This window comes from Dipteris shenzhenensis, chromosome 2, assembly GCF_047967505.1.
Source record: "Dipteris shenzhenensis isolate YYH24624 ecotype China chromosome 2, Dip_SZ_1.0, whole genome shotgun sequence".
NCBI lineage: Eukaryota > Viridiplantae > Streptophyta > Polypodiopsida > Gleicheniales > Dipteridaceae > Dipteris > Dipteris shenzhenensis.
Window position 1 is genome coordinate 60,836,162 of NC_141597.1, and position 24,642 is coordinate 60,860,803.

General features: G+C 46.1%; 1 protein-coding gene across 6 annotated transcripts; it reads left to right on the top strand.

Annotated features, from left to right (window-relative positions):
* The first annotated feature begins 330 nt into the window (after positions 1–330).
* LOC147905087 (DEAD-box ATP-dependent RNA helicase 6-like) lies at positions 331–24,326 on the top strand. Of its 6 annotated transcripts, none has more exons than XR_015542672.1 (12): positions 331–511; positions 1,068–1,221; positions 19,688–19,748; positions 19,842–20,076; positions 21,650–21,888; positions 22,042–22,293; positions 22,424–22,604; positions 22,721–22,809; positions 23,033–23,106; positions 23,249–23,399; positions 23,557–23,630; positions 23,803–24,326. XR_015542672.1 is itself a non-coding variant. In XM_087390101.1 (10 exons), the coding sequence occupies exons 2-10, from the start codon at positions 1,136–1,138 to the stop codon at positions 23,325–23,327; spliced, it is 1,296 nt and encodes a 431-aa protein (XP_087246227.1). In that variant the 5' UTR covers positions 331–511; positions 1,068–1,135; the 3' UTR covers positions 23,328–24,326. The 6 variants fall into 6 exon arrangements, 1 of the variants encoding a protein (XP_087246227.1); XR_015542669.1 differs by adding an exon at positions 613–931 and having other exon boundaries at positions 23,249–23,630; positions 23,803–24,325; XR_015542670.1 differs by having other exon boundaries at positions 23,557–24,326.
* The last annotated feature ends 316 nt before the right edge of the window (positions 24,327–24,642 follow it).

Genomic DNA, 24,642 nt, shown 5'->3' on the forward strand with positions numbered 1-24,642 from the left:
CTGAGGCATTTCCTTGAGGGGGGGTTTGTTGGGATATCTCAAGGTGTATGCCTCAGGCACACCTTATGTTTCTATGTGTGAGTGCTAGAGGCACAGTTAGGTGCCCACAAGCACAGTTAGGTGGTGGAGAGCCACATAGGATGATTGAGAGAATCTAGGAGCAGATGATGATGCAATAGATAATAGCAACATATGAGCGTATGGCACAGAATCGTGTGTAAGCCAGGTGGCACAGCGTGGCAACTAGGAAAAAAAAAAACTATTGAGAGCCGGCTTTGCTCTCTGAGGCACTTACACCCACCACACAACTCATGGAGAACTCTTTCCAATGCCTTGCAAGGCAAGTGCTTAAAAAATAAAGAACCTTTTGAAATGGTGCACCGACCAACTTCCATTTTTCCCTTGAAGAAGAAACAACACTAAGGGAGAGCTCTTTATTCTCCTCCCACTTTGCTCTACACTCATCCGACCATCTCTACTCCTCCACCACCTCCTCATCATTGGCGCAGAGGTTCGTCTGACCTTCCTCCTTTGGGATACGTTGTGCATGGTTTCCTCTCTTTTTCTCTTGGCTAGCGCTTTCCTATTTTGTACCTTGTTCTTTTTCTCTAGGAATCGCAGGGGGACTCTGGATGGAAATGAGTGCTCTACATGCGGGAAGAGAGGAGAAGCGGGGCAGGTGGGGACTATACTTGAAAGGATGAGGGAGAGCAAGAGAAGCAAATAGGCAGAGAGATCATGCCTTCGGTTATCACCTATCCATGAGTCGCAGATGTAGGGTTTCGCAGTTTGTTTTCTTAAAGCGTTTTATCAAGCTATCGCCTGCCCCTCACAAGGGGTCTCCATCGTAGTGAGGCGTTTCGTCGGTTGGAGTGAACATAGGTCTCATTTCGCGCACGTTAAGTGAGTCAGGCCACCTGGCGAATGGTTTGTAAGAAATCGAACTTTAAGTGGATGCAGTTTTTGGTATTCAAACTTTTTATGTCGAGGGTTTCAGCCTGTTGTTCTTTTCACTTCCCTCATTTAATAATTCTGTAATATATTCTCATTGGTCCTTGGATTTCCAGAATTATTCATTCCTTGCGACTCTAGACACAAGCATCTGCTCCTACTTCATTTCAGTTGCACCTGCTGCATGATCATGCAAATGGCGGCAACAGGCAATTCTCGGTCTGTTGCAAGGCAAGCAAATACCCCAAGAAATGGGCAAGGCCGTTCAAGGTTAGTATCTTGCACAGCAGCATTTATGTTCTTGTAGAAATTTAGGTTTGTTATTGATGTTCCCCTCCAAGGAACCGGAAGGGAGCAAGGTTGTAGACATGCCACATGAGTTCGATTAAAGGCATGATGGCTTTCTTTTGTCGTTTATTTAAAGAGGTCAGCACTCCCACGGGGTATGCCACTCTGTTGCATGTTGTATTTCCTTATATAAGGTTTTGAAATAGGCAAGCCTAATGGTGCGAATCACAAAAATGTTCAGGAGACAAATAACTGCCATTGGATGGGAGGCGGAACTTAGTAAAAATGCTTGTACGATGCCTTGAATATTGTAACGTACCAAATTTGAATTTGCGTGCACAACCTTTCTTGTGGAATGAGTCGTGCAGCGGCGTGAAAACTACAGCCTCTATAGATATGTAGATTAAGTTAAAAACCTGCTCCCAAAAGTTTACCAACATTTGTAGCAAATCGCAGATGAGGTAAGTGACTGCCATGGGCTGAGTATGCTGCAGCGCATAGACAATTTTTGGTCGTTATTGTATCACCCAACTTTTTTTTTGGGTCCTGTGGAACTCTTTCTGCTGCTGCCTGCTTCTGTAGGCTTGAGTAGCTGCTCAAGGAAGAGCCCTTGTGCTTCTATGCACTTCCAATTGCTCTCCAACCACGCTGTTGGTCTGCACAGAGGGGTGCTGTGGCAGCGGTACAGGTCAGGACAGCAGCTGTACAGACTGTATGGCCTGCTCAGTCATCTGCAGACAAGCAGAGCAGGTAGGAGCTGTCGGCAGTTGCAGTCGGACACATCAGCAGGTTGGCAGGTGCAATCTGCTCTTGGCTGGACTACGAAGGGGACCCTTTCATAGGGCACATATCCCTCCACTAAAATGGTCGACTGGCTCTCCATTGTCCAACCACGCTGTTGGTCTGCACAGAGGGGTGCCGTGGCAGTGATACAAGTCAGGACAGCAGCTGTACAGACTGTATGGCCTGCTTAGTCATCTGCAGACAAGCAGAGCAGGCAGCAGTTGCAGTCGGACACATCATCAGGTCGGCAGGTGCAATCTGCTCTTGGCTGGACTACGAAGGGGACCCTTTCATAGGGCACATAGCCCTCCACAAAAATGGCTGACTGGCTCTCAAATATGCTTGACCAGCAGCATGCTGCCAACCATATTTCAGACTGAACCCTCTGACCTGGCCAATCTGTCCAGGCTGGTCGGTCTGTCTAAACAGCCCTATAAAAGGCCCATTCTGCAGTGCCATTTACTGCTATGTCAGCAGGCCGGGTCCGCCATGTCAGCAGCTCGGGTCAGGAAAAGACTCAGTTGGCAGCCTGACAGACCAGTGGGTTCAGTCTGAGCAATATGCAGGCCACAGACTGAGTTGGTCCAGCAGCAGCTCTATTTCTATATAAAGTGCCATTTCAATCGCATTTTACCATCAGCTCCAGAAGTAGCTCCACCTCCACCTACAGCATCAGTTCATACAGCAACCTTTCTATGAATGGATGCTCAAGTATGTGTGGGTGTGGATTTGTATGACTATGGTCTACACCCACTGTTGGGCATTGATGACGTCGGTGGTCATATCATAGTACCTAGTCCTTGCTATGTGTGGAGCAGTTTATGGTTTCCAATCTTGTGAGTGACTATCATGAGATTGAAGCTGCACTATGTGTTGTGTTTCCAGAGGAAAAGTTCAAAGACACTCTAATTTAAATTTTGTCTCTAGATTTCTCTAACTTCTAACTAGTAACCCCTTGGAGTCTAGAGTACTTCCGAAATCATTGCACTACAGGCATTGTATGAAGTCATTTTATGACTTTTTAATTTGTATCCAACGCATAAAATCTGCATTTTTGAGACAGAGAAATTCAAACTGAATTTTTGAAACTCCTTTGTTGTTTTGACGTTTCTTGGACCATGGACCCATACCATCATTGTTGGAACCTTTGGCATACCATCTTGTGATCCACCATGTAGATGGTAGGAGCCTTGGCTCTTGGTGGTGTACGCACACCGAATGCCTTCACATGCCTTGGCCTCACTTATATAGAAGAGCATCCGGCTCTAATCAACGTCCATAGCTACATGTAGGCAATGGCTCTTTACTATTATGAGGAACTAGAACTCGAGCCTAGGTTCTTTTGGAACTAAAATTTGATGCACTTGGTAGTTTACTCCACGAGAGTAATGAAGATGTGATTTACAAGGCGCTCTAGGCGAAACAATCCCAGGGATGCCCAAGGGAGGTGGCTTGAAAGAAGGAATTAAATGGTATTCTTAATTTGTCTTTGACGACATTTTACATCATGTGCTTCTTGGTTTTCTTAGTAGTTATGGAATAACCAATTACTTTCTTTAGCCAGTGGCATAATACTTAATCACAAAGTCAATTTCAATAGGAAAAAGTTTTTATGAGAAAGCTCTTGATGAGTATCAATTTCCAAATGTTTAACAAGGACTACTCTCCCAACTTGTTATCTTTAGCCAATGGCCAATAAATGAACTGGCCAACGGTTTTTGCACTAACAGGCTTCTCTTTGAGGTAGATGAAGATACTCATATCTTGGGTGATATATTAGAGCTCAATTGCATTGTGAATTTCCTCTATTACTTTTTTAGTGAATAGAGTAATGAATTCAATTTGGGGTTTTCGAAGTTGAGGCTACCATGTCGAAGAGCTCAAGAAGGCAAATATTTCATTCGAAAAGAGAGCATTAGAAGGCGCAATTTCAAAATACACATTTCTTGAAACCAAAGATTGAAGTCCTTAAAGCTATGAGTCATTGAAGGAACCTTACAAAAAGGGAGTATGGGAGGATCTGAACCACATGTCCTACAATCACAAGCATGTAGGACGCTTGGTTGGACCCTTCCTATAAATAGACCCCCCAACCCCCCACCCCACTCCAATGGCCTCATTCCGACAGAAAATCCCATGCTGAATTTGCTCCCTCCTAGCTGCAAGCCATCTGTCCATCTGCTCCCTTTCTCCTTTGCCTCACCAACCTGCCTAGGAAAGTCAATTCTCTCCATTGTGATCCCACCTGAAGACCAGACCCTTCCCACGTTGATGATTCCAGGCCATACATGGCCCCCACAGTCAGCCGCTCTAGCAGTTGTTTCCGCTCTTGCCTTGCCTCTGACCAGCCAGCCAATGCTAGGCTTTGTCTACTCCATGGCACGATTTAATCTGATTCGTTATCTCCCTAGAAGGCCATGTTCATAGAAGCAGTTATGTGAATAACTATACCGATCTGCTGTACCGATCTGCTGGCCACTAAAGTGCCTTGGGACTGCTGCCAATTGCAGTAAACAAAGCTGCCCTCTGGACTAAATGAAGAAGTGCAGTTAAATTTATCAGGTACAAGCAGTAGATACCTTTCCAGATTGGTCAGGTACAAGCAGTATATACTGGCCAGATTTAAAAGATGTGTATAAGACTGGGTTTCAGACACAAATCGACTATTGTGAGTTCTTGAGGTGTTACCATTTGGACTCAGTATTGCACCACTACCATCCTAGCAGAATGTTGAACCATATTTTTCATGTAATATTTGGGAAAGTTGCGGTCTTGCTAGATGACAGCTTGATTTATAGTATGAATGTTATGGAGCATGGATGCCACTTGCGGATTGTGTTGTTCATCCTTAGAAAAGAGCAACACTTTGCTGAGGAAAGAAAGTGTGAATTCTTGCAGTCGGACATGCCATTTTTTTAATGGTGTCCAGTGGTTGTTCGAAGGATGATTGCCGAAGTTAAATCCTTTCTTAGATTTGTGAAATTCTTGTAGACTTACATCGAAAATCAAGCCAAAATAGCATTACCCCTCTTTGATTTGTTTAGAGGGTAAAAAAAGAGAAGTACAATAAGTACCGATGCATTATCTGGACATCTAAGCTTGATGCTTGTTTGAAGCAATTAAAATATGAGGTTACATCAGCTCGTATGCTACACACTGGATCCTACCAAACCATTTGTGGTTGAAATGGGGCTTGTGTTGTTGTCCCATAGCACTACAGACCACCCATCCAGATGACTTATCAGAACCATAACTGACCTTAGTGGAGTTACAAGCCAGACTGGGTTCATGCAAAATTTCAGAATCTTATTTCTAGATTCTGTTGCAAATCCATTGCTGGATTCTAACACAATTTTCCCTTCTCTCCTGCCATTAAAATAGTTCTTCTTCTCGTGAAAGTGGTCCTCAGTTTATGAGCTCAACCACGACTTTCAATTCATCGTATGCCAACCTTGACACATGAGCTCACAGATCACTTTCACTGTCATCCTGCGATTTTGTCAAGCCCATAAAGTCCTTCAAGAGGTAAACAACGTATCTCTCATTATGTGCCTAGCACATGAAATATTATTTATTATAAGTTTGCTCAAAATGCAAATTGTGGCACATCACTCATGAGTTTCAGCTTAAATCAGTCACTCGAGTGACCTGAATACAACGTTCTCAATTGGCTGGTCTTTCCCACTGTAGGTATATTGAGCAATGAGCAGTGGGCTAGTCTGCCACCTGCTATCAGTGCGTTGCAAGCAAATCCATGGTTAAAGTATAACCTTAGGGAAAATTTAGCTGAAAGACTTAGCAAGTGGTTCAAATTAACCACATACTTGTTATCCACCTTCATCCTTAGGCAGCTAAGTCCACCATGGATAACACATTGTTATAAAGAATGCTAGAAAGGAGCCAACTTCTGTAAAACACTCTTGCGGAAACCAGAAGATGCGATCTGGTTTACATATGGTTTACACCGAACTGGTTACACATATTCTAAGTACTATGCAGAATCATCACATCTTTGCATAGTTACTTTAAATCGTTATAGACATTAAAAATATTGACAAAGAACGAAGTGAACAAGTACAAAGGTGGGATTTTGTTATTAAAGCAAAATCCATGATTCATCATCCTTCTTCACCCATACAAAAGGAAGGCAATACCCTCATAGGCTCAAAATTTACCAACTACTGGTTTGCATAGTTGCCAGACGTTTGGAAAGGCGTTTGAAAACGTTTGCAAACATTTGGAATTTTTTCCAAACGTGTTTCTAATCACCAGGTGTGGTTGTTATAAAATTTTGTATGCCTAGTATAAAAATACACATGCCTAGGTCCTAAAATGCAATATTTCATGCACTAATGCCAACCAGGACACTCAAGAGCATAGAAGAAAACATTTCAATTATCAATCATGATGGCCTCATAAGGAGTGAGCTCCTTTTGCACCAAAACCACCCTCCACCAAAAACACTCAGGAGTGAGCCCCTTTTGCACCAAAAACACCAAAAGCACTCCTTTTGAAGTACAGTAGGGCAAAAGTTTGACCTTAGCCTCTTTTGCACCCAAAATATTCTAAAAAAAAACGTGTTTCAAAAACCCAAACGTTTGTAAACGTTTCAAAAAATAAAAAACCGTGTTCTATTGCAACTATGCCAGTTTGGGGTTTTCAAATAGAACTTGACTCTGCTATCTCTGCCCATCCATCTCCAGATGGAGTTGAACATCGAATTGAATTCCTTTCCTTGTTGTGAACAATTGGTTGAACTCAACCTCTGAGTTGTCTTCACCACTACTGAACCAAGCTGTTGTTGGTTTGGTACACAACAAAGAGGCCTTCAATTCCTTTTGAAGACCCACTACATTTCTTTCAAAATGACCCAAGGGTTTATGAGGCTGCAATTTGGAGATAACCTTGCTGATCAGGAGTATGATTAGTCCCTCGAGCTTTCATAAAGATGAAAGCATTAAAAAATGGAGAAGGTACCACTGTTGGGTAAAGAAGACCTACAGAAAGGAAGTTCATCAACCACCTGATCAGCCACTCTTACATCTGTTGAGTTGCTAGTGCTTTTGCAAGGTGTTTTGGCAGGAGGCGCAGCAGGGTGGGGAGTCTGGCACCTATGTGGCCCGCAGGACACATGGCACAGGATGTGGGCAGGTTCAGGACCTGCAGCGGCCCTGGAAAGTGGCGCAGCAAGGAGGGGGAGCCAGGAAACCTGGTCGGCCAGATGTAGGGCTGGTTCCAGCCAGCTTACCATGCCTGGAAGAAGGCAGGACAGGAGGGGCTGGACCCTGCAATAAATGGAGGGCTTTATGCCCTGGAACAAAGGCATGGAAAGGGCAAGTAAAGGCCCTTATATAGGGCCCTGGTTGGGCTGGTAGGGGCAGCCAACCAGGGCGGTTTTTGAGGCTGTTCCAGTTGGCCATTTACAGACTGAGTCAGCCAGCATAAGGGGCTGACCAGTCGGTATTTTAGAGGGCCCTTGGGGCCTATGGAGAGGCCCTGGGCCTCATTTTGTATCCAGCAGCCAGCACACTTAGTAGCAGCAGGAGCAGCAGCATACACTCCCTCAGGCCTACTTCCAGGAGGTAGAGGAGATCAAGAAGAGCTGCAGACTGAGCTCACAGAGGGCTGGGACTTTGGCTGTCTTCTAGGGCAGCAAGGAGCTGAGGTCAAAGGACGGAGAGTCTACATACGCTCGAGGTGGAGCACGCGGGCTCAAGTCTAGAGATATCCGGCAGATAGTAGAAGTACGTGGTGGTAAGATCAAAGGACCACGCTCTGGTGGGACTTTGGATCTCTCTCTCTTTTGTATTGTGTCCATAGCTTTGGACGGAAATATATATTCTTTTGGTAGCTCTATATCTGGCTTGATCATTGTCTATTGATGAGTCTGCACATCTATTTGAAGCACGTAAGTTTAAGAAGTTTGTGATTCCACACCCCACACACACTGGGTGAGCTCCGGGGCTATTCCGTCAGTCTTCCGCTGTGCGTGCCCTCTGTTGGTCTATTTCTAACACTAGAAGCACTCGACAGGGCCTAGCAATACTGAAATTAGACTGGTGATCATATGTGGGAGGACACACGCTGAACATGCAGCAGGCTATTGAGCAAAGAATCAGCAGGCCTGAGCTCTGTTTGATCAGCTCAGGGCCTTAATCAGTGGAGGGCCTGCAACAGATTGTAGACACAGGTGCAAGAGAGAGGAGGAGGAAGTTAATGATCAGGGCCAAAATCAATCAGTCTAACCAACAGCCCTTAGAAATGGGTGAAATTCAGCTTCCCAAAAATCCCCCAAATAGTCCCCTGCTCACGTGGCCATTCCCAAACATGTGGCCTACTGAGTACCACATGCAGCTGAAATAAAGGCTGCATGCACCATGCAAAGGCTGTATTCATAAAGTACTGGGTTCATGCACAATGTATGTTGCATGCACACTTTAGAAGGTAGCAGAAGCATTAAAATGTCACTTGTACACTGACTTTCTTGCATCATGGATTTCCAGCTAAAGCTTGTGCATGCAAACTGATGATGCAAAATGTGTCTCACCAGTGCATGTCACAAAAAGTAACTTGAGCACTTGCATGCATACCAAAGGCACTCATGCATGAACTCTGCATGCAATGAATCACTTCGCATGCAACCGCATGCGGGGCGAGCAACGCATATGCACAAGCAACTCATGCATGCCACTGCATACCACTATTTACATGCATGCAAAGGCCAGCAATGCAGGCATGCACATGCAACTTATGCATGCACACCAAAACTCCTGCACCAGCAAAAGGCATCCACAGGCTTCTGCAAAGAAGCTTATTGCAGGTACCACAGCCCTCAGAAACTGGGCAAAATTGCCCACACGTGCATCTCTTGCTAAGCATGTACACACGTGATGGCACAGACAGATTCGTACACAGGTGTCAATCTATAAGCCTCCCAATAGCCGAATCTCAGCCTATTTGTGCTAAAAAATGCAGCATTCATGCTATATGGTAGTTTTGTTTACAGTTTTGGCTGCAGCGTGTCTTGACATGAACATATACAAGTTCAAGGAAAAAGAGGTACCTGTTAGAATGCTTGATTGGTCCTTGGTTAGTGGTACTTGAGGATTATGGTAGAGATGAGGTACTCAATGGTACTCAGCTGTAGTCAAAATGGCATGTGCATTTAGGGCTAGGGGTTGACATCACAGGCTCAATCAAATGGAGGTCAAATTGGATCGAGCGTTGCCCTTTTTATCCAATACTCTCTCTTTAATTTACCAAACAGGTTTAAACAATGTGTTTGACTATTGGTTTGTTAGGGGGGTGGAATTCGGCGTATTGAGTGACAAGGAGAGATTGTGACACCATGTTGACATGACCCCTGTTGGGGCTGATTTGTATTGAGTGACAAGGAGAGATTGTGACACAATGTTGACATGACCCCTGTTGGGGCTGATTTTTCTTCCTGAGATTATTTGGCTTTCGGAGGCCAGATGCACCTTGTTTCACATTATCTCTGGTAGACATCTGTGCGGCAAGTTGACATTATGTAAGTTCAAAAAGGAGACCGAGGAACCTAATGAACGGGAAGACTGGCTCACAAGATTGTTAGATTCTTTCAGATTCTATTCAATAAATGATGAGGACAAGTTCATGTACGCTAGCATCTAGAGGTGAAGCCGTATATTGCCTTGCATGCGAGTACTCAAGCTTCCAATGTGGGAAAAAGTGGACAGCAAAGCACAAAGGGGTTTTTTCTTGTGCATACTGCATTATAGGAAACATGACGTACTGTACTGTACGGAAAATTCTGTGCCATACGTGTACCTGAACGACCTTGTTCATGCTATCATCCAAAGACATGGCTCACATGCTTTTGCTGTGACACACATGTATGAAGGCCTGGCATATGTGCATGGTTTGCTCCTACATGTGTCCACTGTCCAGGTGTTAAGGTAGGAGGGTTTTATGATAAAATAGGGTTGTTGGAATCTCCCATCCAACTTGGTAGCAGTTTATCATGTACATTCATTCACAATGTACCTGTGAACTAGAATATGCTGAGAGGGTTGTGTGCGCTTGATCTTTAAACCTCACGAGACTGCTGTTTCTGTAGTAAACTGAAACCAGCCTCAAGGCTAACAAGAGGGTGGTAGAACACTAACGAAACAAAAGCCTTCACAATAAAATACTCAGCAAACACTCCACAGACAGAAAGGGGGAGCTAGAGCGCTCCTGCTCAAACACAAAGACACAGACTAGCCCCAAAGCCTTGGCGCCCCTTTCGGTATTTCTTTATTAATTGAAGAGTGCCACAAAGAGATTACACAGTGAGTTCCAACTCACGCGCATTCAATGCTCTTCCCTGACTCAGAGGCATCAGTATCATGACACATTAGCCCTGCAGGGCTCTGCTATCACAACCATGTGACCATTGGCATCCATACTCAGTGCAAACAGCATTTAACCTGAGAGCGCCTTCTGGCAGCCCAAACAAGGCCACACGCTCTCCAGACAATCAAAAATGTTCACTGACTCGGTGGAGTACCCTAAACAATGGGTGAAAGCATAATTGAACTGCCCATGGAGATCAGAAACACGATCATCCTCTGAAAGCATTTATTGTAACCGTTCTGCCAAGCAAGTCTCTTCAAAAACACAGCCCAACGCTCATGGGCAATCACTAGAAAGGCATAAGTGCCCCCTTTTATTAACCAAGAGCTCAACCAAGCTCATTCACGAGCTATTTGCACACCTTCATGGACTTGGTACCTGCCTGTCAAGCTGAAAGGCACTTTCACCCAGCCACTTTGACAACAGTCCATATTCAAAGGCAAATGGGAGGCTGTCGTACAGCCCATACAACCCCAAATCCAACACCTCATAGTCCATGGCCGTCAAGCAGCCCGTACTCTCCGTACAGCCCGCATGCACTTGCCCGTACAGCTCGTACGTACTTGCCCCTGTACAGTTCGTAGGTGCCAGCCTGTGTTGAGACTAACATCTCCAGGGCGCACCCCAGCTCCCACGCAGCAGGGCCAGAGGGGGTAGACTGGCCGACCAGCCCCCATGCAGCAGGGCCAGAGAGGGTAGACTGGCCGACCAGCTCCCACGCAGCAGGGGGCCAGAGGGGGTAGACTGGCCGACCAGCCCCTGGCCGACCAGGTCCTGGCCGACCAGCTGGTCGGCCCAGTTGGCTGACCGACCAGGCTGGTCGGTCTAGGCCAACTAGACGGACCCTCCTGGCCTTCCCTATATAAGGGCCTTCCCCCTTCCTCATTTTATTCACTCACTCCAGCAGCTCCTCAAGGCTCCATTCTTTGCTTGCTCCTGGCCGTCCCCACCTGAGCCCCTCAGCTGCCCTGTTGGCTGCCCACGCTCCCTCTGCAGATCCCTCCTCTTTCCCAGGCTCCTGCCTCCTCGCTCCAGGCTTCTTCAGTCTCCTTGTTCCCAGGTTCCTGCCTCTTCGCTCCAGGCTCCTTCAGCCTCCTCATTCCCAGGCTCCTGCCTCCTCGGTTCAGGCTCCTCTAGCCTCCTTGCTCCCAGGCTCCTGCCTCCTCGCTTCAGGCTCCTCCAGCCTTCGTGCTCTCAGGCTGCAGCCTCCTTGTGCCCCTTTCCTCTGCTTCAGTTCAGCCCCTTCTGCAGCTCCTGTTTCTCATCCTGTTCAGGACACTTTGTATTTCAGTTGCTGCCCTGGTTTATGGGCTGAGTTACAGCAGATCTGTTTGTGGCACATCTTGTTGTCTCTAGTGTTCTCTATGTGATTCTGTAGCTTCAGTTTGTTTGCATCTTCCGCTGCCACTTTTAATATGGTATCAGAGCACCAGAATACTCTCTGATCTTGGAGCTCCTGTATTGATGAAGTTGAAGAAGCTTGTCCTCGTCGACAACTCTCTTTCCCGCTGACTACAGAGCTCTCTTCTTCCCCTATATTTTTTTTTGCTGCCTGTCGGCAGCCCCGTTCTAGATTTCGATCTGCTCACCAGCCCCGTTCTCTTCAGCCCTTGGTTGCTGTCCACTCCCTGGTTTCAGTCATGGCTGATGAAACAAAGGATTCTGCTCCGGATCTTCGCGTTCCCCCTATGTCCAGCTTCTTTCAAGAGTCTGACAAGCCTGTACGCATCCCCACTCTTCCTACATTTCCAGATGCTCGGCAGCTAGATGGGACCAACTATTCCCTTTGGAAAATTCAGAGGGCGTCTGTATTGGAATCTTATGATCTTGCCGAGTTTGTTGATCCCGGGATCCCTCGTCCGTCTCCTGAGGAGGATCCACATGCTTCTCTTATCTGGGACAAATTGAATGCTCGTGTACGCTCGTTCATCTTTCTCAATTGTCAACCAGGGGTTCTCAATCATATCAAGCACCTTACTTCTGCACGTGCTATTTGGGAATTCCTTGATGGCATGTACCTTCGCATCACTCCCATGAAACGTATCTCCTTGGAAGTTCAGCTTCGTCGCCTCGATCCGGCTACTTCCCCTTCCATACGGGACCACATCAATAAAATGCAGAGCATGCATCAGGACATCCTCCATGCAGGCAAGGCTATCTCCTCCGAAGATATGGCTATTACTCTCTTATCTCATGTTATTACTGACAGTCGATACGCAGCATTCTATTCTTCTCTTATTACCTCTGGCCGCCTCAGCACCATCACTTGGGAGGAACTTGTCCCCATGATGATGGATCAGGAGGAACAGTTCATTAAAACCTCTGATGGTTCTTCTGAGGCTCTTGTGGCCCACCGTCCCAAACCTCGTTCCAAGAATGCTCCGTCCTCTGCCACTAACTCATCTTCTTCAGATCCCTCCAGTGACCGTCCTGCTCCCAAAGGTAATTGCAATGACTGTGGCACTCCTGGCCATTATTGGTGCAATTGTCCCTACCGCAAACACAAACGAGCTGACGCACCCATGGCCGTTGCGGCTGATGCTTCCCTTACCCCCACCCTTGCATTTGTTCACCTTGAGCTCTTGAATTCGGTACCCCTTCCTGCAGTAGAGTCATTGGCTCTCCATAGTTCCGATGCTCGTGAATGGATCGTTGATAGTGGGGCCTCTCGGCATATGACCCCCTCCTCCTCGCTGCTCCAGGATCTCACCCCTCATTCTGGTCGTGTCTGCATCGGCGACAAGCACTCTATTCCTGTTCATTCAGAGGGCTCTCTTGATATTATTCCTGATGGCAAAGGGGGTAAACACTCCTCTCGTGTTCTTTATGTTCCGTCTCTCGGCTTTCATCTCCTTTCGGTTCATCAGATTTGTCAAAACAATATGAAGGTTGAGTTTGAAGCGGCCTCTGTTACCATCCGCGATCGTGCCACCGGACAGCCGGTTTGGACCGGCCATTCTACCAATGGTATCTACAAGCTTGTCGCCCTTCCCTCCCTTACAGGCACCTCTCTTGGCGACCTTTGGCACTATCGGTTTGGTCATCTACACATTGATGCTCTCCATCGTGCTTTCCGTGACCAGCTTGTCCTCGGCCTCCCTAACGTCGGCACTCGCCAAGGTCTCTGTCCCTCTTGTATATTGGGAAAACAACATCGCGAGCCGTTCGCCCATCATGCCTCTCGTCGTGCCACCGTTTCGCTTGGTCTTGTTCACCTCGACCTATGTGGCCCTATGCAGGTTATGTCACTGGGGGGAGCCTCGTACTACATGCTCCTTGTTGATGACTTCAGTCGCTATTCTTGGATCTATTTTCTTTCCCACAAGGATCTGGCTTTCAGTCGTTTCCAGACCTGGCTGGCCCTGGTCGAAAAAGAATCCAACCACTCGCTCAAAATTCTTCATGCTGATAAGGGTGGTGAGTTCACCTCTCTCGAGTTTGATCGGTTCTTGAGTAGTCATGGTGTCAAACGGGAATTTGCCAACACAGGTATCCCTTCTGATAATGGCGTGGTTGAACGTAAACATCGTACTGGCGTTGAAATGGCTCGGACAATGCTGACTCACAGTCAACTCCCTCAGTCCCTCTAGGCCGAGGCCATGATGACAGCGATCCATACTCTTAACCGGGTATTTGGCTGTGATGCTTATGTTCATATTCCTAAATCTGATCGTGGAAAGCTTGATCCTAAGTCCCACAAGCTCTTGTTCGTAGGCTACAACTCCGTCTCCACTGGATATCGCCTATATGATCCTCGCCGCCGCATTATCTCCGTGAGCAGGGATGTCCTTTTCGACGAGCAGGTCCTTCCGCCATCCTCCGACTCTCCTCCTGTTCTTGGAGATCCGTCCGATGCCCCGGAGCCCTCTATCCCTCCACCTGCCTCGTCTCCCGTTACATCACCTCCTATTCTCTCTCCTCCGCCTCCTTCTCCGGCTCCACCCTCGTCTGCTCCTCCCTTGGAACCCCGCTCGGTACGTGTTCTGCGATGGCTCATTGATACTCTCGGCTCCTCCGGTCTTGAGGATCCCTACTCCGAACCACACCCTGATGATGGGCCTCGTCATTCTCATCGCCACCCCCCACCGTCCTCTTCTGATCCCCTCCATGTCAATTACGCCCTTATGTCTCGCATCCTCGCCACTCGCGAGCCCACTACCGTTCCTCAGGCTCTAGCCCGGCCTCATTGGAAACAGGCTATGGAAGCAGAAATTCATGCTCTTCTTCGGAACCATACCTGGGACCTTGTTCCTCGTCCCTCACATCGTTCCGTAATCGGTGTCCGGTGGATATTCAAAACAAAGTACGCCTCTGATGGTTCTGTCGACAAGTATAAAGCTCGGCTGGTGGCTAAAGGCTATGCCCAACGACCCGGCATCGACTATGGGGAGACCTTTGCACCTACCGCCCGGATGAGTACCATCCGAACGATCCTTGCTCTTGCGGCCCACCATCAGTGGCCCATTTTTCAAATGGACGTCAAATCTGCGTTTTTGAATGGTGATCTTCACGAAGAAGTATGTGGATCAGCCACCCGGCTTCATTGATTCTCGTTCTCCTTCCATGGTCTGTCGCCTTCGCAAGGCCCTCTACTGTCTCAAGCAAGCTCCTAGGGCCTGGAATCAGCGTATTGATACCTTCTTCTGCCGCCAAGGGCTTCATCGCTCTTTGGCTGATCCCAATCTTTATCTCTTTCATGAAGGACAGCTTCATACCTTCATCATTCTTTATGTGGATGATCTAATACTTACTGGGAGTCATACCAATCATATCCTTGCCATTAAAGTTGCTCTTCAAACTGAATTTGAGATGACGGATATGGGCCTTGTCATCCTGCTTCAACATGTATCCACTTGCTTGGTACTATTTCTTTTTGTTTTTCAATAGTATGCTTATTAAGAAATGAAATGTTTTCCTTCTGTTCAGTTACGGACAATGGGGACTAGGTCTAGCATTTGAGGGTGGACCCCCTTGCTTGGGGTTATGGGCATTAGTGACCCACAAGAGTGATGGCCTCTCTTTGAGAGGGACATCTAGAAACCACACCCCACCTGAGTACCCAAACATGGGACCAATCAAATGCACAGATTGCATACCGACCTAGGAACCATTCAAGAGAATGTTCCCTGAGCTTTGGGTGTGGGCCTGGCAGCATGCCAAGAGTAATGGAGATACAAGATAAGATGACAAACAAATGAGCTCAGTATGGCTCAATTATGACCTTAGAGTACGTCAATAGATAGTCTAAGCTGTTAGGAACCCGTGTGTGCGATCAGAATTAAATTCTGACAACTTTGAAATTTTAGGGTTTTTGGGAGTGACGTGGCAGCTGACACGTGGCAGACTGCCACTTGGAATCTGAGCTGGCAGGTCAGTCCACCTGTCCCACACATGTGGCAGCATGCATGGCAAGTAGGGCATGCAGGCCAAGTGTTTGGCCCCAAATCTGGTAGATTTAGGGCAAGTGGTGGGCTGTCCTCTTTGGGACTGCAGCCCACCAAAAATCTGGGACAAGTGTCCACCTTCCACTCTAGGCCTAGGAGGGGGGTTGAGCCTATAAAAGAAGGCCTCTCCCCTTCATTCCACACATGAAAATTTCGTCACTTTTCTTCTCCCTCCTTTTAGATGATGCAGCAGAACCTCTCCAGCTCCTTGGGTGCAGCCAGCTTCTCCACAGGCCATTCTCTCACCTCAGCAGCTCTACAACAGCACATTCTCTCTCTACAGTTCCAGCCCCTCCTCTCCAGAAATCTGCCCCCTCTCAGCTCTTCTGGAACAGCAGCAGCATCCTCTCTCCTTCACCTAGCCTGGAGCAGCCACAGCCCTTTTCTCTCTCCTGCTGCAGTCTTTCTCTCTCTACTGCAGAATTTCTCTCTCTACTGTGCCAGCCCATTTCCCTTGCAGAAATCTGCCTTTCTGTGCACCTCTGGAACAGCAGCAGCTCCTCTCTTACATCTCCTCCCTTGGGATCAGCATAGGCACTCTCTCTCTACAGCTATCACTCCATAAAAGCTTTCTCTCTCTAGCCTACAGGCTGTTTTTCTAAGCTGTTCTCATTCCAGCCCCATTTCCACACTCTCCTCACCCAAGGTAGCTTCAGAGGCATCAAGGACTTCATCTACAAAAGGGCCAAGTCACGAAGGGAGCCTGTATTGTCAAGTTTATCTCATTTACAGCACTATTTCATGTTGTTTCTACTATCTTTCTAGAAACTAGTGTTTGTCTCTAATGTTGGATGTAAGTGGTGATTGTTGCAAGCTTCTTCCTTGTGGATTGGGCAAGCCAAGAGCTGAAACCTGAGCTTGGAGTCCTCCTTTTTGTTGTCTACCTTGTACATATGCTCTTGAGTCTTGTATCTAGGTCCTAGGTTTTCACTGAGTTCATCAGTTTGGAAGGTGCATTGCACCTTGGTCTTGTATCTCCATTTTCAAGAATAAAGTGAGCCTAGATAAGGGGGGGGGGCCGTCTTGGCCCCTCAATCATATTGCATTCTCCAATGATGTCACTTTGTGTTCAAGCTGTATAAGTCTTAATTCCAGCTTAATTGCAAACTCTCAAGTTCAAGTATATGTGTTTGGCAACTCGCAATCATCTCATTCAAATGCCTCTGCAAAATCCGTTGTTTGAATTGATAGAAAGCACCGAGTAGTTTACAGGCCTCCTCCATTTTTTCTTGGGTCTTGAGATTTGGCAGACCAAGAGGGGGTATTTTGTCTCTCAGCAGCGCTATGTTCACGAGCTCCTCGAAACTTTCCACATGGCTGACTGTCGGCCCATCACTTCTCCCATGGATCCCAACTCTAAACTCTCTGCTTCTGGGTCCACTGCTTATCCTGATGCCTCTCTCTACCGCCAGCTTGTTGGTTCTCTTATCTGGCTACTTAACACTCGACTGGATCTCGGCTTCTCTGTCGGCACCCTCAGTACCTTCATGCAAACCCCTTCGCTTTCTCATTGGCAGGCTGCTCGACGTCTCCTCCGCTATCTTCAGGGGACCTCTACTTTCGGGCTCCTATATACTGCCGGTGGTTCCTCTCCTTCCCCGCTCACTCTCCGAGGTTGGAGTGACTCTGATTGGGCTGGCGACCCCGATTCTCGTCACTCTACCACGGGCTATGTTTTCTCGTTTGGCTCTGCGGCTATCTCCTGGTCCAGTAAACGCCAACCCACGGTCGCCCTATCCTCCACCGAGGCTGAGTATCGTGCTATGTGTAGTGCCCCACCTGTGAGGCTGTGTGGCTTCGGCGCCTTCTTCTCGATTGTGGTTTTCAGCAACCCGCTCCTACCACACTTTTTTGTGACAATCAAAGCTGTATTGCCCTTGCTCCCAAACCGGTTTTCCATGCTCGGACAAAACACATCGAAATTCAGTACCACTACATGCGAGAGAAGGTTCTTGACGGTACCATTTTGCTCCTCTTCAGCACCACTACCGACAACGTCGCCGACATTTTTACCAAACCTGTTTCCTCTCCCCTTCTCCAGCGTCATGCCAGCTCTCTGGGTCTTGTGCCACACCCTGGAGCTGAGAGGGGGTGTTGAGACTAACATCTCCAGGGCGCACCCCAGCTCCCACGCAGCAGGGCCAGAGGGGGTAGACTGGCCGACCAGCCCCCATGCAGCAGGGCCAGAGAGGGTAGACTGGCCGACCAGCTCCCACGCAGCAGGGGGCCAGAGGGGGTAGACTGGCCGACCAGCTCTTGGCCGACCTGGTCCTGGCCGACCAACCCCTGGCCGACCAGCTGGTCGGCCCAGTTGGCTGACCGACCAGGCTGGTCGGTCTAGGCCAACTAGACCGACCCTCCTGGCCTTCCCTATATAAGGGCCTTCCCCCTTCCTCATTTTATTCACTCACTCCAGCAGCTCCTCAAGGCTCCAGTCTTTGCCTGCTCCTGGCCGTCCCCACCTGAGCCCCTCAGCTGCCCTGTTGGCTGCCCACGCTCCCTCTGCAGATCCCTCCTCTTTCCCAGGCTCCTGCCTCCTCGCTCCAGGCTTCTTCAGTCTCCTTGTTCCCAGGTTCCTGCCTCTTCGCTCCAGGCTCCTTCAGCCTCCTCATTCCCAGGCTCCTGCCTCCTCGGTTCAGGCTCCTCTAGCCTCCTTGCTCCCAGGCTCCTGCCTCCTCGCTTCAGGCTCCTCCAGCCTTCGTGCTCTCAGGCTGCAGCCTCCTTGTGCCCCTTTCCTCTGCTTCAGTTCAGCCCCTTCTGCAGCTCCTGTTTCTCATCCTGTTCAGGACACTTTGTATTTCAGTTGCTGCCCTGGTTTATGGGCTGAGTTACAGCAGATCTGTTTGTGGCACATCTTGTTGTCTCTAGTGTTCTCTATGTGATTCTGTAGCTTCAGTTTGTTTGCATCTTCCGCTGCCACTTTTAATAGCCCGTACAATTCGTACGTACCAGACCGTACAGCCACATTAACTGTCCACGTACAGACTGCCCGTACAGTCCGTACTGCAGCAACAGTACTCCATAGCCGGTATCTTCTGTTCAGCATGCCACTGCCATCCGTACCAATGACCGTACGGCTCCGTACCAGCAGCAATAGCTCTCTGCATTAACTCCGTACTATGGGCATTTAATTCCCTGCACCATCCGTACAGATGCATTCAATGCCTGTGTAGCCCTTCGGTACAATCTGTAAGCTGTCAGCCACCCACACGTGCGATCACCTATGCAAGGTAGCCGTCTCTTGCATGCACATTACCGTACACAGCTTTGGATGAGCTGCAGCCCTCCGCGTGAGGTCGTTCTCCATGCTTGAGTCCTCCCGTAACACCTCGCCCCTTTTGGCCCTAAACCTTTCAGTTGCCCGCAAGGCACAATTGCCTAGGGGGAACTTGCACACCCACATCCTATGACCTCGCCATTTGATTACCGGGGTTGAGGCCAAATGTGAGCATCAAAACTCACGCCCTCGTGACGTAAACTGTCAGTCTCTTATAAACAGTAATATCACACTGAGAAATCCTTTATAAAATAGTGCTAAATCCATTTTACTTTTGAAGCCAAATAGGTTTCATCATGGCAGAGAAGAACTTCTCTTTTGTCGTGAGTAATTACCATCTTTTCTAGCGTCCCTTTACCATCTTTTCTAGTGTCCCTCTTCCATGTGTCTTTGTGTTTCCTCCTCTTTCTGTCTTCTTTTTTTCCCCCCCTTTGGTTTTTACCAAAAGTAATAATTTATAAGATTGGATATACTCTAGCCTTTAGAAGGTATATATAACTTTTGTGCCTTTGTGATGGAAAAGTTAGCAACTGTTTTTGGCAAATTTCTCACTTAAGTTTGCTGCTAGTTTGCAAGATTGGAAATTACAACTCAAGCTACCTCCATCTGATACTCGTCATAGAACTGAGGTACCACTTGATTTTATTTTTCCTTTTCGTAGCTCTTTTGGTTGCAACGTTTTGCAGATATTGTGTGACACTTTTTATGTTATTGTATATTAGGATGTGACAGCAACCAAGGGGAATGAATTTGAAGATTATTTCTTGAAGAGGGAGCTACTGATGGGAATCTTTGAGAAAGGATTTGAAAGGCCTTCACCAATTCAGGAAGAAAGCATACCAATTGCACTGGCAGGGAGTGATATTTTGGCAAGAGCAAAAAATGGAACTGGAAAAACTGCCGCTTTTTGCATCCCCGTCATTGAGAAGACAGATCCAAGCAGAAATTTTATTCAAGGTTTGGACCGTCACATGTCACACAATAATTTTAGAAAGTAGAAGTTGACGAATGGCTGTCATGATTCTTGAGAGTTTAGATCTAAGGAAGTGTATAATATCATAAATCTATAGGCAAATCCTTTTAAGCTGGAAAGCTCTTTTCAAAATCAGCTTTGTTTATGCAATAACTGGCCCAGAAGCTCAAAATATGGGGTGTTCGATTGCAGTACTGTTTTATATGTAAGCTCAGAGTTAATACTTCGATTTCTAAAAGGGTACGTATTATAAAGTTTGTGCAGGTTTGGAATGCTTTGACAACACACTTTTGAGTGATTTTGGCCTTCCTACAAAATATTTCAATTGAATGCTATTTGGTTTAGAAGTCTTTAGACTCCTCAAAACAATACATATACCCAAGTTGATATGGAATCTGTCAGAACTTAGACTGATGCTTTTATGTGGTAATTTGCCTGATTATAAGCTTTGCCTCACCTACCAACGATCGTTTGTGTTTTTTTGCTCTGTTTGTTCCTCCTATTGAGATTCCCTTTGAATTTATAGTTTTTTCAAATAAAAAAAATGACTGTCTGATTCGAGATTCCTCTGGTGATGAATTTTCAATTTTGGCCACTCAGGAAATACGAAATGTGCTATTTCTGAAAAGATCTGCTTGCCAATAATTAGAGTTTTGTTGTATGTGTAGGAGATGTATGCGAAAGAGTGTAAAGAATGAAGTGTTCGCCCTGAATGTCAAAAGTTTAATATCTGTCTAATGGATACCTGCGTGGTGTCACTCATGCTCTGCTTGAATCCATGCTATGTAGAGTTTAAAATCACATTCTTCTACTAACCAACTCGGGTTCTCACCTCCATTACCACTCCCCATTTACTGTAATAACTAATCTGCTATCTCTATTGTCAAAAGCAACTCTCAGGGAGACCGCACCAAACATTCGGACATTCATCATCATTTTGGGAAGAATGTGGTAGAAAGTTGTCAAAATAAGCTTCAATATATTCCAAGCAAATAGCTCGACGCTGATGTTCTCACCAAATCCTTGCTAGGCCCTACCCACTGGAACTACTGATACACTTTGGGCTTATCTCATCCTCATACTGAGATATGTGTCAATGATTTCAATTGAGATCTATGTTCTAATCCTCCTACTGTTGGAGTTTTTTTTTTTGGGGGCCGGGGGGGGGGGGGGGGGGGGGGTAGTTGATATAATGGACAATTCCATTGGTACTAGTCTTAGAAATAAATATGAATTTCTACCTAAATAAGGGCCGATTATGCACACCCTACAAGTTGCTTATAGTTGTAACTGTCAATCCTTCTTCTTCATAAATAACAAGGCTCATAAGAGCCAATCGTCGTTCTTGTTTTTATCTTGCATTCACAACCTTACAAAAGAGGGATTGCAAAAATCAGAAATATTTTTGGAGAGTGTTGCCCATCCAAGCTTCCTTTATATAGAGAGAAGTCGAACGATGATCAACGATACCCATGTGGGACCATTATGCTTTTGACAGCATACACAAAGCAAAACATTCAAAATTATGATGATACTTTGTTTTCTGTTTTTTTGCAGCTCTCATACTGGTTCCCACTCGAGAGCTGGCTTTTCAGACATCACAGGTTTGCAAAGAGCTTGCAAAATATCTGAATATTCAGGTTATGGTCACAACGGGAGGTACCAGCTTGAAAGATGACATCATGCGGCTATATCAGCCAGTGCATATACTTGTCGGCACTCCTGGACGTGTTCTGGACTTGGCCAAGAAAGGCGTTTGTGACCTAGGGGGCTGCACAATGCTCGTGATGGATGAAGTGAGATTTCTGAATCCTGCACAGCTGCCTTACATATCTTCTCCCGTTTATCCTTCCTCCCTTTCCCTTATCAGTGTTCTTTCATATGAACTAGTTGGAATAGACACGTCTTAGTTTTGCCTGCTCCAAGTTCTGTGTTTTGTAATGCAACAGGCAGATAAACTACTCTCTCCAGAATGTCAGCCTCTTATCAGACATATAATCAGTTTCTTACCTGAAGACCGGCAGATTTTACTTTTTTCTGCAACCTTCCCTGTTACTGTGAAGTCTTTCAAGGACAAATTTTTGCGAAAGTCATACATCATCAACTTGATGGACGAGTTGACGCTCAAAGGCATAACACAGTACTATGCATTTGTGGAGGAAAGACAAAAAGTGCATTGTTTGAATACACTTTTCTCAAAGGTATCTGCGGCTTTCAAGGGGTTCCACTTTACTAACTTCCATTTAATATTACATGGTTATAGATCGCAGGTGGCTGTTATTGCCTTGTTGACTCGTCCCTTAAGCATGTTGGGTGTAACTTTTTATGCAGCTACAAATCAACCAGTCAATAATATTTTGCAATTCAGTGAATCGTGTGGAACTGCTTGCTAAGAAGATTACAGAGCTTGGATATTCATGTTTTTACATTCATGCAAAGATGGTACAGTCGCATCGGATCAAGGTATTCCACGACTTCAGGAATGGCGCCTGCAGAAACCTTGTATGTTCAGGTATTTCCATTTCTGTTTCTCCTTAAATTTCAGTGTGGAAGCCAGCAAGGTTTTGTCACAACAAGGTGGCCACGGATTGAGAGATGATGATAGTGACATGGGCTTTGATTTTGCAGATGTGTTTACACGAGGTATTGACAATCAAGCTGTGAATGTCGTGATTAATTTTGACTTTCCCAAAAATTCAGAGACTTATCTTCATCGAGTAAGATCCAGTTTCCTACGTCATATAGTACACTTTGCAGTTGTCTATGACAAGTAGGCGAACATGTTCTGTATAAGGTTATTCTCTGTTTAATTCGAAGGGTAATGATGTGGATGGTTTTCTCTGGTAGTTTGTTCTGGGTATGTAAGTCCAATTTTGTCTCCTGTGCTTGTACAGCACTGGTAACAGTCATAATAAGTAACTTTCATGTCTGTTATCGCAGGTTGGTCGCTCTGGAAGATTTGGACACCTTGGGTTGGCTGTAAATCTTATAACATATGATGATCGTTTTAACTTGTAAGTGTATTGTCTGGGAGCTGGAAGGAGGGAGGGGTTTTAGTTCTTGATTTGGGTAGTTTTATGCAGCTTTCAAGATTTTTGGCAGAATCTTAGTGTTGTCATTGTGTGTGCAATGTGCATGCTTGTTAATATTGTGCAGTCACAGAATTGAGCAGGAGCTAGGTACCGAAATCAAACCTATACCACCTGGGATAGATCAGGCCCTTTATTGTGGATAGCACTTCAATGTGGGCATCCTACATCACGGGCGTAGATGCTAGATGAGCAATTACTGGAATTGGATTAATATGGTGACGGTGCTCTTAACCTATCCGACCTTCTTTGATCTTGTTCTTATGTGGAAAGTTCCTCAACATTCTACAAGATGGAATCGGACGGGTAACATTTTAGAATGCTGATTATCAGAGAACTTCAGGCTTTGACATTTTTGTATCAAAGTTATTGCAGTTTTAAAAGGTGCAGTTTCCATCACCACAGCATGGACAAACTCTGTATATGAGGTTCTGGCATCCTTTGTACAGGTAAATGTTGGATATGAGTCTCATGTCATGAATACTTATGCCTTTTGCACCAAAACACTGGCTGTGAAACTGCTGCTAATGTAGGTTGCAGGATAATTCTCAATCCTACAGCAGATGCATGTGTTCTTTGAACACAATGTTGGATTCAAGTAATTTTGGTCAATTTTTACAGATGCTAGAGGGGTGGCCTAAATGGATGTAATGGGGGAGAGAGTACTTGTGGTTGCCTAAAGACCTGCAATTGCAGGAACCACACATGAACTGGTTAGATTTTTCACTGTGTACAACAGGAGGGTAACACCAGAGTTGTGCGAACATCAATTTGAGCTGCAAATTGCACTTCGTACAAATGTATGCAGATGGAAATGATGATGTATTTCGTCTTGTTCATGCAGAGTTGTTCAAAGAAACAATCATGGTGCTCATTAGAGTTCTGCTGTTGTAAGTGTTAAGTCTCTCTGTTTGCTGCCAGGATGTGTAACAACTATATAAAGCTACCCCAAAAAAACGTCTCAAGAGTCTCACACACCTTAGTGCAGCTTTATAATCTGTAGGCTGACACTTGTGTCTGTGTGCATACCTGCACAACACCTTCCTTGTGAGGACAGCGGTGTATTGATACATGGATTAGTTGTGGTAAGTATATCTCTTAGCATTGATGCATTATTAAGTCTGGGTTACATATGTGTGCCCATAAAATGTCTTTCATCTTGCGAGCCTGCTAGGCAAGCCTTGGTAAAGTAGCTGCTCTTTTTTTGTTGGAAGAAAGCTGGTCCTTGAAGAAAAAAATATTTTTTAATTATTTGGTGGGATGGGGTTTTTGTGTTTGACCTAATTTTAAGGTGTTTTTCGGCAGTCAAAGTAGGTTAATGGTGACCTCTTTACATGGCTTGTTATTAAAGGGGACCCCTTTGGGGTTTATTGTTGTCTTTATTTGGGGCCTCCAACCTTAAATGTTAAGTGCGACGAGCAAAATAATTGACCATGCTCACCCTCTATGTACCCCAATGAA